General features: G+C 44.9%; 1 protein-coding gene across 1 annotated transcript; it reads left to right on the top strand.

The window, feature by feature from the left end:
- The first annotated feature begins 1,613 nt into the window (after positions 1 to 1,613).
- On the top strand, positions 1,614 to 7,852 carry PHLDA1 (pleckstrin homology like domain family A member 1). The gene is made up of 2 exons (XM_061415560.1): positions 1,614 to 2,830; positions 3,257 to 7,852. The coding sequence occupies exon 1, from the start codon at positions 1,629 to 1,631 to the stop codon at positions 2,802 to 2,804; it is 1,176 nt and encodes a 391-aa protein (XP_061271544.1). The 5' UTR covers positions 1,614 to 1,628; the 3' UTR covers positions 2,805 to 2,830; positions 3,257 to 7,852.
- Positions 7,853 to 16,199: the final 8,347 nt, after the last annotated feature.

Genomic DNA, 16,199 nt, shown 5'->3' with positions numbered 1-16,199 from the left:
CCATATGAAATGTCTTTTCCCCACTACAACTGCCTCGGAGACTGGAAGCAGTTTTCTAAAGGAGCTGAAGAATGGCATTCTGTTAAAAAGATGAACAGCTGGTCATGTGGAAATTCTCTGGAATGCTCACTTGTCCTGCAAAGGCAGGGGAAAAACAGATATCAGGTGTAGTGTTTGTCATTGTTATACAGAATTGTTTTACTAGAGATCTTTACATGATTTTAATCGCCTTTCTCCTACCAAGACTGCTTATCTATCAACAGTGTGAAGGCCCTGAGAATGCTAAGTGCAGTTCAGTGGGTCTCAGGACTGCTGGAATTTTCTGTGCAAAACATTGTTCCTTTCATCAAGATTCAGGACCCTCCCGTGATTAAAAGTTATCCTTTGTTCTCGATTACCTTGGGATGAACCTCGAATTTCTTAAGCGTGACACAGAATTTGACTCTTGAGGGGCTCTACAAGCTCATCTGTCACTTCTTCCCCCTTGAATTCTTTGTTCCAGCCAGATGACAGACACTACAGATGAACTCACCTCTCCTTTCTTCCTTCTTGAGCACAAGTAGCAGCCTTTCCTGTTACCCTGGCCAACTCTGACTTGTCCATTCCTCATTTCCTTTGTGTAATTCATATTTTTCAGGGTGGGTACATAGTTGGGATTCTCTAATACATTTTTTGGTTTCGGTTTATGCTCTTTAATCTTTGTTTCCCAGAATTTCTATAGAAATTGCTTAAATGGAGTAGGAGGGAGCTAGGGGCGAGCACAGAATGACCTTCCCCGGGGTTACACATAAATGAGATTAGCAGAGATGACCTGTTGGGCGTTTGCAAAGAGACGGGTCCGCGGAGGCCAACCTGCCCTTTGGAGGTTAAAGTGCGGAATCTCAGAACCGGATGTTACCCCAATTTGCAGTTACTCTTGTGAGATACTGCGGGCTGTACGGAAGGACTTGCGTCACGTAAGATATGGAGTGCCTGCGCTCCAGGCTCGAAAAAAGGAAGGCGAAATGTCATTTCCAGTGGGTCCCCTTCTATCCACTCCCAAAGGGACAGACGGTTGCTCTAACAATCGCGCCCTCTAAGAAGAGCTGGGTAGTGGCCGTAAGCGAATGTGAGTGTAAAGACACCGTATCCTCTCGCCCTTTTCGCACTAAGATGCCTACGTGGGGTCCGGGGGAGGCATAGTTCGCGGGACTCCGCGGCGAGCGAACCTCAGCCCCAGTTCCTCGCTGGCCCAGGCCTGGACCGGGCTCTGCGAGATTTCGGAGCCCAGCGCGAATCCCCAGGGCTAGTTCCGGAGCGCAGAGGGTCCGCCTGGCGTGCCCGGCAGTCTGGCAACTGCGCCCACTTGGCCAGTCCCATACCCACCCGAGGCTGTTCGCGGAAAGCCCCGCCGGGCGGAGAGGCGCGACGGATGGGGATGGCTTCTCGGCGCCCTCTGTGCGTCGGCATTCTTCGCCCGGCAGTCGGGGCGCCCTCGGCCGCGGCCCCGGGCGCAGGACACGAGTTTCCGGGGCTCGACTCCCGGCCGCCAGCCTGGGGAAGGAGCGCGGAAGCGAGTGGGCGGCGGGAGGCGGAGCGAGGGGCGCGGGGGGCGTGGACGCGGCCGGCTTTGGAAAGGCCCCAAGTGAATGAGGCGCGCGCCGGCGGCAGAGCGCCTCTCAGAGCTGGGCTTTCCCCCGCGGCGCGGGCGCCAGGAGCCGCCTTTTCCGCTGGGTGTCACTCGGGGGTGGGGGGTATGGCCCATTCAAAAGCGCCGCGAGGGGGCCCGGCCAGTGCCCTTCAGTGAGCGCTCGCAAGAGGACGGCAGAGGCCCGGCGGCTCGCAGCTCCGGGACCTTGTGGCGCATCAGGACGCGGCTGCCCTGCTGCCCGGACCCCGAGCCGCCGCCGCCGCCACAGCCGCTCTGCTTTCTGCGCGTTAGCCTCCTCTGCGCGCTCCGGCCCGGAGGCCGCGGGAGCTGTTGGGGCGAGGACGGCGCGCGGCTGCTGCTGCTGCCCCCGACCCGGGCGGCTGGAAGCGGAGAGGCCGAGCCGAGCGGCTGCGCCCCCTATGCCAGGAGGATGTTGGAGAGCAGCGGCTGCAAGGCGCTGAAGGAGGGGGTGTTGGAGAAGCGCAGCGACGGGCTGCTTCAGCTCTGGAAGAAAAAGTGCTGCATCCTCACCGAGGAGGGGCTGCTGCTCATCCCGCCCAAACAGCTGCAACATCACCAGCAGCAGCAGCAGCAGCAACAGCAGCCCGGGCAGGGGTCGGTCGAGCCGTCCCAACCCGGAGGCCCCGCCGTGGCCAGCCTCGAGCCGCCAGTCAAGCTCAAGGAATTGCACTTTTCCAACATGAAGACCGTGGACTGCGTGGAGCGCAAGGGCAAGTACATGTACTTCACGGTGGTGATGGCTGAGGGCAAGGAGATCGACTTTCGGTGCCCGCAGGACCAGGGCTGGAACGCCGAGATCACGTTGCAGATGGTGCAGTACAAGAATCGCCAGGCCATCCTGGCGGTCAAGTCCACGCGGCAGAAGCAACAGCACTTGGTCCAGCAACAGCCTCCGCAGCCGCAGCCGCTTCAGCCCCAAAGCCAAGCCCAGCCGCAGCCTCAGTCCCAAGCCCAGCCGCAGCCCCAGCCCAAACCGCAGCCCCAGCCCAAACCCCAGCCTCAGCCGAAGCCGCAGCCGCAGTCGCTTCATCCGTACCCGCATTCGCACCCGCACCCGCATCCGCACGCGCACCCACTACCGCACCCGCACCCACCGCCGCTCTCGCAGGCGCACGGCCACCGGCTCCTCCGCAGCACCTCCAACTCGGCCTGAAGAGGGCAGCACCCGGCCCGAACGCGGTAAGGTCGGCGCGGGTCCGGGGAGCGGGTCTGGGGGTGTCAGAGCCGGAAGCCTGCTCACGGGTTCGGCTCTTGGGTGGGCAAGGGAGCAATGAACCTAGGTTTCTGGGAGGTGGAGAGAAGGGCACAGGCTGCAGGCAGCAGAGGCCAGGCGGGGAGGGCAGGCTGAGGGATGCGCGCTGGGCGGGAAGGTGCCCGCAGCCGCCCGCCCCGCCGACCCGCCGGTGTCCAGGACGCGCGCCCCCGGCCCCGGCCGCGCCGCCGGCCGCCTCCTGGCGCCCTTGGCGCCGCTGGACTATCCCTGGGCACTCGAGGGAGCGACCCCCGTGTTTGTCTGAGCTCCTTTGTCCGCGGGCCAGGTGCCAAGAGAACTGGGTCTGGTAGGAGTCCGAGCTTCTCACTTCCGTCCGTGTCATTTCTTTCCAGGTTTTGGGGACTTGAGGAAGCGGGACGAGCACCTTTCTATTGTCTTCACTTGGATCGAGAACAAGTCTCCCCGCCCCACACCAAATCAAGTAGTTTGAACAGAACCCGACTGATAACTCGTGATTCCACTTATTTTCTGCATACTCTTCTTCACAATGCAGGAAAGATTTTGAGTCCAGAAGGCTTTATTTATGAACCTTTGAGAGGATCTTCCAGTATGGTGGACCTTCTAGGAGGGATGATGTACTGTAATTTTATTTTAATGTATTTTGACTTATTATTTATTAGTGTTTTTTTTCTAATGCTTGTTCTGAGACATTTCTGAATGTAGGTCATTTTCCAGAAAAGATACTTTATTTTCGAAAAGCTATCCTTAGTAAGTTGTAGTCTTGGAAAAGAAGAAAGAAAAAAGGCGGTACAGAGGCACACAAGAATTTATTCATTATTCCTAGGGCATTTTCAGAAGGTCTGACACTTCATTGTTATTCCAGGTGGTTGAAATTAAACTCTGTGATATTATGTGGGGTTTTCGTTCTGTTTTTTGTTTTTTTTTTTTAATTAGTTTTTTTCTCCTTAGACATGTATTTTGTGTAGAACTTTTAAAGAAGTTAAATGTTCAGAATGGTGTAATTATAAAAATCTAATTGCTTTTCTACAAGGAAATCAGTAGTAATGATATCTAATTCAAAATATTTAATACATAACCCAGTTGATGGCAAGATGACCGTATCCTGAATATACAGGAGGACTTGGTCTGCTGTAGGAAAAGCCTTGCTTAGATTATCTTTGTGTGGAGGGTTTAATAATGAGTTTTCTATGATTTCAGAGTATGAGTGCATTAGATGTTTCATTTCAAAAAACGTAGTGAGGGAAAAGAATTATTCCAGTTGTTTGAGAGAACATTTGTGCTCTTATCCACAGTAGAAATTATCCTTCTTCATGAGCTTGGCACACTTGATGTGAACTGCATTTCCTGTCCTTTTTTTTACTTTGTTCTAGAAGCATATTCTAGAATCTCATAGTTTAAAATACAATTTGTGAATGCTTCAAAGGACTGGGAGTCATAGCTTTTTGTTTTTGTTCTGAGAATGTTGACCAGGGACCCGACTGTTTTGCTCTTTGTTGCTCTGTGAGAAATCCAAGGGTTATATGTTTCGTTGTTAGGTTAACTAAACTCAGAAATTGAAAAAGGAAGGACTGGATAAACACTGGATTTGCAGTAAGAAAACAACCCAGTCTTGTTCTAGCAGCAACTTTCAGGAGTCCGGGGGGTTGGTATGGTTGGGGGAAGAGGATGTGCTTTTAAAGGTAGAACAAACCCTCTTCTGTGTGAAATGAAAAGGATGGTCCAAATCTACACGTGCAGATGCTACTTCAGTTTAAAAAAGAGCCATAGATGCTACCAAGTCCTCTTGGGGCTGAAAGTCACTTCCTGTCTTGCATGGGTTTCCTAACAGCTCTGTTTTCCATTTTCATTTCACAAAGTCTTGATCACTATTTTTCCAGCTTCTAAATTGGAATGGTCAACCTTAGGCCGCTGCTAAGTTCTGTAGTCGGAAATGAAAATAGACTTTGATGCTAGACGCACCTTTATTCTCCCTCCATCTAAAAAGGAGTTTGAAGGTCAAATTGCTTCTCAGTGCAGTATTTAAATGATGAAAATTTGAGATCCAAAGAAGTGGTGAAAAATAAAATTCAATCAAGGGGCAAGCAGAACTTACATGGGCTCCCACTTAAAGGCGAAGTTGCAGTTGCGGGGGGAAAGAAAAATATATATATATATATATATGATAGGCAGTTCAGAGAGCAGATCTCAAAGAGTTCTTAAGTCAAGTTTGGTTTGATTTCTTTGAAACTACTGATATGTTTTTTAATAATACCCCATTGTACTCTCATTTTAATAAATGCAGATCATATGACCCCATTAAACCACAGCTTTTTTCTCAGATGAAAGGATTTTTTTTCAAATTCTTGTGCTATAAAAAAATTTAAATCTGTAGCAAATACTTATAAAATTAAGATTCAAGTAGGCTTTTAAAAGCACTTGGATGTTGTTAGCTTACAAAAATATGCCCAGGCTTCCTCCTAGCTGCTAGAATTTTTTCTTTCTCACAATGGCTCTGACTCATAATGCGGCCATCAGAATCATGGTTCCTGGTTTTATCTTTCCATAGCCCTTAGTCCTTGTTCTGCTATGATTGAGTTGACTCTCCTAGTGACTCTCTAGTCTGAACCCTTCTTAGTAACTGTGAAAACTGAAGTTAGAAGGGAGAGTAATAGGGTGGTTTTTATTATGTAACTAACACTTATTACGGGTTAATTATTCCAGAACAACAAACAAAAAAACAAGTGTACTTAACAACACACAACACAAAATAGCAGGTGCAAATTATTGAATGTGTTGGTGGCTTTGTGTTACCTGTAAGAAAACAATACAGACCACCCAGGGTATTCTGGACACCCTAGGATCTTCCCAGGTGGCGCAGTGGTAAAGAGTCCGCCTGCCAATGCAGGAGACGCAAGAATCACTGGGTCTGGAAGATCCCCTGGAGGAGGGCATGGCAATCCACTCCAGCACTTTTGCCTGGAGAATCCACGGACAGAGGAGCCAGGTGGGCTACAGTCCGTGGGGTCGCAAAGAGTTGGACACGACTGAGCACACACACCTGAAAGGTTTTCTGAGGCCTGGCAAATCACCTTCATGGAGGCAGATAAAGATACTTCTTTCGACCCAAGAAACGGAAGGAAAGGATAGGTCCAATAGAAAACCTACCTCTTAGATAAACATAAAATGTAAGAAGTTGGGAAATTAAAAGGGATGTTCCTTTGGGAAACAACTTTTTGTCTTTGAACTTGTGTTGGCACGAAGCCTCTTACTGAGTGAGCTCAATAATATTTGTTGGGATGAATGAATGAAAGAAGGGAAAGATGTCTAACTTCCAGCACCCAGGAGATGGCTTCTCTGGCCTCACACAGTGCTTCCTTTACTTGCTGTCGTGCCATTCCCTGAGGACAACTAATGCCGGGACAGGCCATGCACCATGGTGAAATTCCTTGGACATACTTTCTTAGTGGAGACCCACACAGATCTGCGTGTGCCCGGAGTACTGAGGTCAGAGAGAAAATGGATATAAAGGGCCCTTTCAGAACGAGCATTTCCCTCATGGAGGAAGGGAGGGTTCTCTCATCGTGTTAGAAATCAAACCAACTTCATAATTTGGTTTCATATGTTTTTTTCATAGAAGCGAAAGTAAAAAGCAAGTTGCTGAGTTGTGTCTGACTTTGTTACGCCATGGACTGTAGCCCACCAGGCTCCTCTGTCCTTGGAACTCTCCAGCCAAGGATATTGGAGTGAGTTGCCATTTCCTTCTCCAAAACAAAAGCAAAATGAAGCCCAACTTGTTGCTGAGAAGAGTTCCTCTTGGGACTTCCGTGGTGGCTCAGTGGTTGAGACTGCGCTTCCAATGCAAGCGGCGGAGGTTCAATCCCTGGTCAGGGAACTAACATCCCACACGCCCTGATATATGGCCAAGAAAGTATTAAAAAAAGAGTTCCTTTTAACACCTAAACACTGTCAGGAAGTCTGGCTTAAGTTGAGAGGCCTATTTTAACTCGCTTTTGCCAAACACTATTAAAAATTTCTCATTTAAAGCTGACAGTCTATGAGTGTATGAGTTCAAACACATCACTTATTTTCTGTCCCCTGGGAAAGTGAATTGGTTTTAATTTAGCTCCAAGTGTTTACACCGCTATGTTCATTGGCAGGTTTACAAGAGAGATCTAAGACCTGAATGAAACTGTAGCAATCTTGTAGAAAATAGAGCTTCATAGGTTGAGGATGGGCCTGAGAGCCTCTTTTCCTTTTTTTAAACAAATGTCAAATTAGTTTTGCTTTACCAACAAAATGCCTCAGTAGAATAAAATTTAAATTTGGAAATTATAGAGCTCAATATTGAATCCATTGATGATTTTTTAAAGAGAAATACACTATTTACCTAAAGCCACTTAAGATGTATTCATTGTAGAATTGCATTGGTTGGGTTTTATTTTTCTAAATTCTTGACAATTTAAAGGGTGAATTTTGATCTGCAGTGCTGAACGGCTAATCTGGACTTACTTAAGATTGGATGACAAAGTGATGTGACTTTGTTGGCAGGATATCTGCCAAATAGAGTATAGCGTCCAACAGGGTTTCTTGGAAACGGCATTATTCTCTGATGCAGGAGGCAAGTGGACTCTGGACCATTAGAAGCAGCCACATAAAAACTCCTGTTTTGAAGCTGGCCTCCCAGTGACCAGCTGGGTGGGTGGTGAGAAGCAGATTTTTAACAACAGGTTGTCCTTCCGCATCATTGTATTTATTTTGAGAAGAAAGATAATTGTCTGTTACATTCCCCTATCAGTTTTCTGGTTAAAGTTTCAGAGTATGCAAGTATCACCATGAACCAAATGCTTTACAAGCTATCACATTTGTGAACTTAATGAAATGGTCATAATTTGTGTAAATATGTCTTTTAAGTGATGTTGGAGAGTTGTGATTCATAGTTCATATTTTCAAAATGCATTCCATTTCAAATAAAGTATCTATAGAGGTGATTGACCTGTGGACTTTTTGAAGGCCTTGTTCACCTGTCCCATACACTGCGTGTCCTTGTGGGAAGAAGAATGTTCTAAAGGGCTTGGCCACTGTAAAGGACATGATGATTTGGGGAAGAAAAATACCTTTTTTAAAAATATTGTTAACTGTGCCAGATCTTAGTTGCAGCATGTGGGATCTAGTTCCCTGCTCAGGGATCGAACACCAGGCCCCTTGCTTTGGGAATGTGGAGGCTTAGCCACTGGCCCACCAGGGAAGTCCCTGCAAAAGACCGTGTTCTGAGGTTGGCTGGGCATTTTGAATATAGGATATAGAAATTCACTTGGATTATTTGGTGAGATAATTTTTGCCTTTTGAGTGCTAATGGATATGAGTTGCAATTTTTCTATAGTGCCTGGAGGATAAGTAATGGTCCTTAGTGAGTTAGTTTGGAGGAGATTCCTTCTGGAGTCCCAGAGAAATTTGAGTCCTCCTGGGTCCCTTGCCAAGGTGAAGCTTTGACTCTAAGAGAATCGCCTCTCAAAGTGGTATCTATAAAACTTGCTGTTTTGTGTTGAGACCAGAAAAGAGACTCAATTCTTTAAAAGAAAATAGTGTAACTTGGCCCACAGTCTCCTTTGGCATCCAAAAGTCTTTAAATCTTAAAAGACTTTAAAATATGAAATTTGAAGGCATTCTTTTTATCTCTTAGAATAGTCTTACACTGAGAGCTTTATTACTCCACTGTTCTTGTTTGGTTTTGTTTTTTCTTTGGTTCTGCTCAGTTGTGCAGAGTCTTTCTTGTCCTTTGGACAGTCTGAGGGCTTCCACCAGTGCTCAGTGGATGATCTGTGTTAATCGTTCTACTTGTGGGTGTACTTTTGATGTACATGTGGGTGGAGGTGAGTGTCACGCCCTACTTCTCCACCATCTTGATTCCTCCTCTGTTTGGTCTTGTTTTTAAAGAAAAAAATCTGAGAAGACAAATTACTGCCATTGTGAGGGAACATCAGGGGTACGATGTGAAATAAATGGATGAATGGTGGTCAAGCAGGGTTGGTAAGAGCCATGATTTGTGAGTACACGGGTTCAAGTCCCAGTTCTACCACTTCTAGGTCATGTAGATCTTGAGTTACTTAAACTCTTGGAAACTCAATTTCCTTTTCTGTAAAATGGAGTTAATAAAGGTCTTCACCCTCTGGTTATTGAGAAGATGTATTATAATAAGTTAGTACACATAATAGTGCTTACAACAGTACCTGGCATAGCTACGAAAGGAAGCTCCCTGTGTTTCAAGGCAGATAAGCAAGTTTGGGGATCATTTATAACGACATGAATATATAATACATGGTGTTTTAAAGCTATGAATTATATTTTCTGAGACCTCAGCACATCTTTTAAATGGTAAGAACAGTTTAATGGCAATATCCATGTTTTCAACACAAAAAAGAAGAAAAAAAGCCATTATTTAAAGTACTATTATTGTCATTTGCGTATCACTTTCCAGTCTTGGTTTACATGCTTATGTTTGTCAAGTGAGTTACAATGAAACAATCAAAATACTCATATATGTGTCTGGAGAGGACGCTGCAGTGCGCCACTCAGATTCCCACCCGAGGACAGAGAGTACTTGGTTCCCAGATACGGGCCTGTCGGTGGCTCTCCCTCTGCCCAGTCCTGTTTCTCTCGGTCCTTGTCAGGTGAGGTTCCCCAGAACATCCCCCTGCTCCAGACCTGTACACAAACATCCGAGTCTCAGAACCTGTTTCCCAAGGTAATCTTGTTTATGACTCTGTGTGTGTATGCGCGCGCGCGTGTGTGTATGCGTGCGTGTGTGCGCGCGTGTGTGTGCGTGAATATACATACATTTCTACCACCATGTTTCTGTAGAAAGACTGGTGGTGTTGGAAGTGGGTCTGTAGCATAACGATTCACCTTATACTTTGGAATAGTTGCTCACAGCCTGCAGAGAATTTTCTCCCCCAGGAGGCATTTGACAGTGGAGAGGTTACTGGCTTTCACAACTGGTGGTAGAGGTCAGATGTGCTACTGAATATCCTACAATGCACAGGACAGTCCTCCACAGCAAAAAATTACCCAGCCCCAAATGTCAGTAGTGCCAAGGTTGAGAAACCCTGCTTTAAGTCGAAAAGTCTTGATCTTATTAGCTGAAGTCCCTTGGGCAAGTGATTTAATTTATTTTAACCTCAGTTTTCATGTGTAAAATGCAGACAATGATTGTACCTGCCTCATGGGCTTCCCTGATAGCTCAGCTGGTAAAGAATCCACCTGCAAGGCAGGAGACCTGGGTTCAATCCCTGGGTTGGGAAGATCCCCTGGAGAAGGGAATGGCTACCCACTCCAGTATTCTGGCCTGGAGAATTCCATGGACCGTATAGTCTTTGGGTCATAAAGAGCTGGACACAACTGAGAGACTTTCACTTCACATGGAGTTGTGAACCCAAATTAGCCGGCTCACATAAATGAGCTGTCACTCTTCCTGCCACAGCATAGGCTTTCAATACATGGGAGCTAGCAGCATCATTATTTAAAGTGGTGGTTTAGAATAATCAATTAATTAATTTGGCTGCCCAAGTCTTAGTTGTGGCCTGCAGGGTCTTCCATCTTTGTTGCGACATGAGGGATATTTAGTGGTGGCTTGCAAACTCGCAATTGGGATCTAGGGGGTCCAACCCTGGGCCCCCTGCTTCAGGAGCTTGGAGTCCTGGCCACTGGACCATCAGGGAAGTCCCTTAAACGGGTGATGTTAATGACAGCATCAAATCTCATTGAGCTGGTATATTATTTCATTCATTTGTCTGTTGTCATTTGGTGAGTTTCACTTTTACGCTGCTGTCAGCACTCCTGCAGCAAGGCTGTTCATGTGTACATCATATTGAAAACAACCTGGGCTTGAGTCCTAGTTCTGACTCTAGTCCTTCGACATCGGTGTGTGCCTGTGTGCTCCGTCGCTCTGCCTGGGGCATCTGCCCGAAGCCCCGGATGATTAGCTAGAGGCTGGAAACAAGAACTTGAAAAAATAGTGTGGTTATGTGGCATGCTCTCAAACCCCGCCAAAGTCATTTCTAACAGAGTGAGCGAACACGCTCCACAGTCCTTTTCATAAGGCCTAACGACATGTGCTCCCAAAGCAACTGGTAAATGAGTATTCAACTCTTGCTTAGAAGGAAACAGGAAATGACTCCTGAGAAGTTTCAGAGTTTTCATTATGTCACTATCCTTCATCGGCTTTCTCTTGAAGTGGATAGTTCATTCAGTTCAGTTATTTTGCCAGCATTCTGAACCTTGCTGTAACAAATTCTCCTGGGTGGTGTAGCTTACTCTGTCAGGGCTGACTCATCGCCACGAAAGAGCAGACTGGCTTTGTGAGTCATCACAGTCAAAGAAGCCAAACTTGTAACAGTTTTAGTTTCTAGTTTTTAGCTGTGGGAGAGATGTTCAGTTTTACAAGCCTTGGTTGTAATTTTTTAAGCACATACCTGCCTTTAACGATTCCTCCAGATAATTCCCAGTATATATTCATTTGTGTGTGTGTATGTCTGAGTGAAGTGGAAGTCGCTCGGTCGTGTCCAGCTCTTTGCGACCCCGCAGACTGTGCAGTCCATGGAATTCCCCAGGCCGGAATACTGGAGTGGGTAGCCTTTCCCTTGTCCAGGGGATCTTCCCAACCCAGGGACTGAACCCAGGCCTCCCACTTTGCAGGCGGATTCTTTACTGGCTGAGCCACCAGGGAAGCCCAGTATGTGTATATATGTGTGTATATGTACACATACACTTTTCTTGCTAGAAACTTCATGTCCTTTGAAGGTGGGATGGTCAATTTTCTGTTGCAGAACTTGACATCTGAAGGATTTGACCCTGCACCTAGCAGGCTTCCTTGGAGTTTTGATTGTTAGCCCAACCATGTCTGAACCCCTATTACAAAGCGGTGGTGTGTAGTGGTGCCATAGCCCCTTTGTGATTTCCTGTTGCTGTGTTTCAACACCATCGCCGGCGGGAATGGCTCTGGTCTCCGTGGGAGAATGATTCAGTGAGTTCCTGTTGTAAGTTTCTGATGGCAAAGAAGACTCTTAAGGTGGATAACTGTATGAGTTGTGTTTGCAGGTGTGACAGTGAATCTAATCCTTGCCACAATGCACTGGCTCAGTATGGAATAATTGTAATTGTTCCCAAAGGTTCTAATTAAAACCCCTGATGCCTGTAAAAAGTGCTACGTAGCTGCCACAAGACCTGAGCTGCGTGGCTGTCTCAGCAGCGTGTGGACCCTGGTCTGTATTTGCTTTCTATACAATGGTAAGCAACAATACTTTTCCTTTGCCTGTATAAATGACGAGTTGAGATCAGAGCTGAAAACAGAATTTTAGGAATTTAGATAATGTCTCATTCATCTCTTCCCTTTCTGCAGAGGGAAAAAAATCAAAGTAAGAGGGCCACTGATCTGCCACCGGTCACATGGTCAGTTAAAGTCAAAAACAGGATTAGAACTCAAATCCAGTTCCCTTGATTCTTAATTAACACTCTTTCCACTGTGACATTACTTTGTAAGACTTGGAAGATAACTTACATAAATTCAAGGTGTTGTCATTCTTACCAGTAATCACTTGAAATATTCAGACATCACATCCTTTCCCCCCGAAAATGTGAATTTTTACTTAAATTATATGAACTGTCTTAAGAGCTTTATAGATATTGAAAATAAATTGTTTAATTCTACTGTTTTAAAAGGTGACTTGTGACTTAGTCTTTCCAAATAAAATCCACATGGGTTAACAGAACCTTAAGCAAGAAGAAAATTCACGAAAGAAAGCAGACGTATATTCTGAAATGGACATTTAAAAAATACAGTTGTAGGATTATATTTTTTCTTCAAAAATTTATTGAAAACCACTTATTTAGGAACTGGGTGAAGAAGCTGCTTGGAGTCGATTTTATCATCTGACTCCTAAAGTATTCATGGAATATTTCTGGTGTCACTAGTCTTTCCCCGCCCTCATACCCCTCCCCAGATCTTGAAGTCATCTCTGGAGTTGAAAAGTTGATTTGAGTGTTTAGACAGTTATTTACTTGAGGAAATAGCTAACTGACTTTTCTAGCCTCTCTGTGTAGGTGTCAGGAGAAATATCCCCTAGAAAAGGTTGGTGGAGGGTAGTAGATTCATAGGCACCCACGGAAAGCTAGTAGGTGCGGTGGTGAAACTTGTTGCCCTTACAGAGAACGATGTGAATGAAGTCATAAATAACAGTTTATGACCCACCGAGGACACAAAACACCCCAAACTAGACAAATTGGAGAAGATTTCAGAATTTGTAACTTTTAATGAGATGAAAGGGGAGAAAAAAGGAGAAGGGTCCCTAAGTGTACGTTCTCCAGCATCCAGTAAACAGGTTTTTAATTCACAACTGTGTGTGCACCCCAGGTGATGCCATTACTTCCTCTTACATAAAATGACCTTTCACCAGGCTTCATTCATAGCTCTTGGCTCCCTCCTGGAGTCACAGCATTTGTCACAAGGCAGCGGGGTGCCTGCTTGCTCTTGGGCAAGTGATGACTGGGAGCGCTTGATAGGGGCTGATGCTGACAGCCCCTCTCGGACAGCAGATTGTCAGCATTCCTGACCCGGGCACTCCGAGAGCCTGGGAAAACACTTTGATTTCAATGTGGCTTTAAAAAACAATATCCAGTTGAACCAAATGACTGTGTCAGATAGGTCCACGGAGCAGCTTTTGTGGAATTAGCTAACTCTTGATGCCCCTAAACAAATTCATAATGATGGTAGTGTCATAAAAAGGGCACTTTTATTTATATGCATTTAACTTGACACAGAAAATCAAAACTCTACTCAGCCATAAAAAGAACGAAATTCTGCCACTTGTAAAATGTGGATGGACCTAGAGGATATTAAGCTTAGTGAAATAAGCCAGACAGAAAAAAGAACAATATATTATCATTTACATGTGGAACCTAAAATTAAAAGAAAGGAATGTATATAACAAAGAGAAATAGACTCACAGATATACAGAGTGAACCAGTGGTTGCCAGTAGGGAGAGGAAAGGGTGGAGGTACAAGATAAGGGTATGGTTTTAAGAGGTATTAATACAAACTTCTGTGTATAAAATAAATAAGCAATACGGATATACGATATAGAACAGGGAAATATAGCGATTATTTTAATAACTAAATGGATTATAATCTATAAAACGATTGAATCATTATGTTGCGCACCTCAAACTGATACAATGTTATGAATCAGTTATACTTAAAAGAGAAAATCGAAACTTCAAATTTACTGCATAGAAATTGACGTATGGAATAGGGATTAGAGACACACAGTGTTTGTGACTTTGATTCACAAAAAGAATCAGGTCTGAAATGGGAATGTGAGTTGTCAGAGTGTGCAAGAGGATTCTACTTTCCTAATGGTCAAGGATGGGGGATCCAGGCAGGCAGGCCTGGGAAGGGAAGAGATCTTGCAAGAAAATGGAGGGAAAGGGAATATGTTCTTCGGAAAAATGTCTTTAATTCTTGCTTTCCCCAGGTACCAATCAAAGTTTCCCTTTTTCTCAGGATGCAAAGTTCCTATGGACCTTGAAGGTTTTGTTTGGCTTTTCACAAGTAATTAAGAGCACTACTTTTTTTAAAAATGGGGGGAGTGAAGAATTAAGCTTTCTTCTCTCTTTTGAAGACTTTGTTTCTCCTGTGAGTCTCTGAAAAAGGAAATTAGCACAGAATAAAGTGAAACTTCTGTGGGTTTTCTGTAGGCTCAAATCTCTTAAACATTTTTCTGTAATTTGAGTTTGAAAACCTAACATTCATTATTCTATTTCCTCCTGGATCGTAACTCTGCAATAAGGAGTGTAGGGCATAAAGAAATCCTACCTCTTCCTCAGGAATGATGTTAACAATTAATTTAGGCAAGGTACATAAAGTGCTTAGCCTCGTGCCAAGTCCATAGTAGCTGCTCCGTAGAGGATGGCTCCAACGCTGACAGCGAGGTGGAGGCCTGATGGTGTGTGGAAGGTTGTTTGGCTCCAGAGGCTGGGCTTTACATGCTTATATTTTTGGTACTTTTTTTTTAAAAAAAGATAATGTTTTATTAATAATATACTTTAACAAAACTCATTGCTAATTCAAATATAAATAAAACAATATATACTTTAAAATGAGAATTAAGAAATACACCTATGTAGAAATCAGAACTGTTCCTTCAGATTTTGTGAGATATTAATAAGCCTGATTGCACTCAGCAGATCTAACCAAAAAAAAAAAAAACAACAACAAAACTTAAAACTATTTTTTCTACAAGTAGAAGATGCTTTAAAAGATATCATGTGCATGCACAGTGGCAAGCCTATAGGGATGCAAAGCAAGAGTAAACTGTAAGGTCTCCAAGAACCTACATTTGAAGAAAGGGGGAGGATGAGACGTAATGCTATCGGTGGTGTAGTACCATCATAAGTACTTCACAACGTATTAGTAATAGTTCAGTTCTGTTCAGTCGGTAGGTTACGGCCAACTCTTTGCAACCCCATGCACTGCAGCATGCCAGGCTTCCCTGTCCATCACCAACTCCCAGAGCTTGCTCAAATTCATGTCCATCAAGTCGGTGATGCCATCCAACCATCTCATCCTCTGTCGCCCTCAATCTTTCCCAACATCAGGGTCTTTTCAAATATTTGATCAGCTCTTCGCATCAGGTGGCCAAAGTATTGGAGCTTCAGCTTCAGCATCAGTCCTTCCAATGAATATATTCAGGACTGATTTCCTTTAGGATGGACTGGTTGGATCTCCTTGCAGTCCAAGGGACTGTCAAGAGTCTTCTCCAACACACAGTTCAAAAGCATCAATTCTTTGGTGCTCCGCTTTCTTTATGGTCCAACTCTTACATCCATACAAGACCACTGGAAAAACCATAGCCTTGACTAGACGGACCTTTGTTGGCAAAGTAATGTCTCCGCTTTTTAATATGCTGTCCAGGTTGGTCATAGCTTTTCTTCCAAGGAGCAAGCATCTTTTCATTTCATGGCTGCAGTCATCATCTGCAGTGATTTTGGAGCTCAAGAAAGTAAAGTTTGTCATGGTTTCCATTGTTTACTCATCTATTTTTCATGAAGTGATGGCTTCCATTATTTCACCATCTGTTTGTCATGAAGTGATGGGACCAGATGCCATAATATTAGTGTTCTGAATGTTGAGTTTTAAGCCGGCTTTTTCACTCTCCTCTTTCACTTTCATCAAGAGGCTCTTTAGTTGCTCTTCAATTTCTGCCATAAGGGTGGTGTCATCATACCTAAGGTTTTTTCTCCTGACAATCTTGATTCCAGCTTGTGCTTCATCCAGCCCAGCAT

This window comes from Bos javanicus, chromosome 5 (assembly GCF_032452875.1).
Source record: "Bos javanicus breed banteng chromosome 5, ARS-OSU_banteng_1.0, whole genome shotgun sequence".
Taxonomy (NCBI): domain Eukaryota; kingdom Metazoa; phylum Chordata; class Mammalia; order Artiodactyla; family Bovidae; genus Bos; species Bos javanicus.
This window is presented reverse-complemented; position numbering and strand designations above follow the sequence as displayed.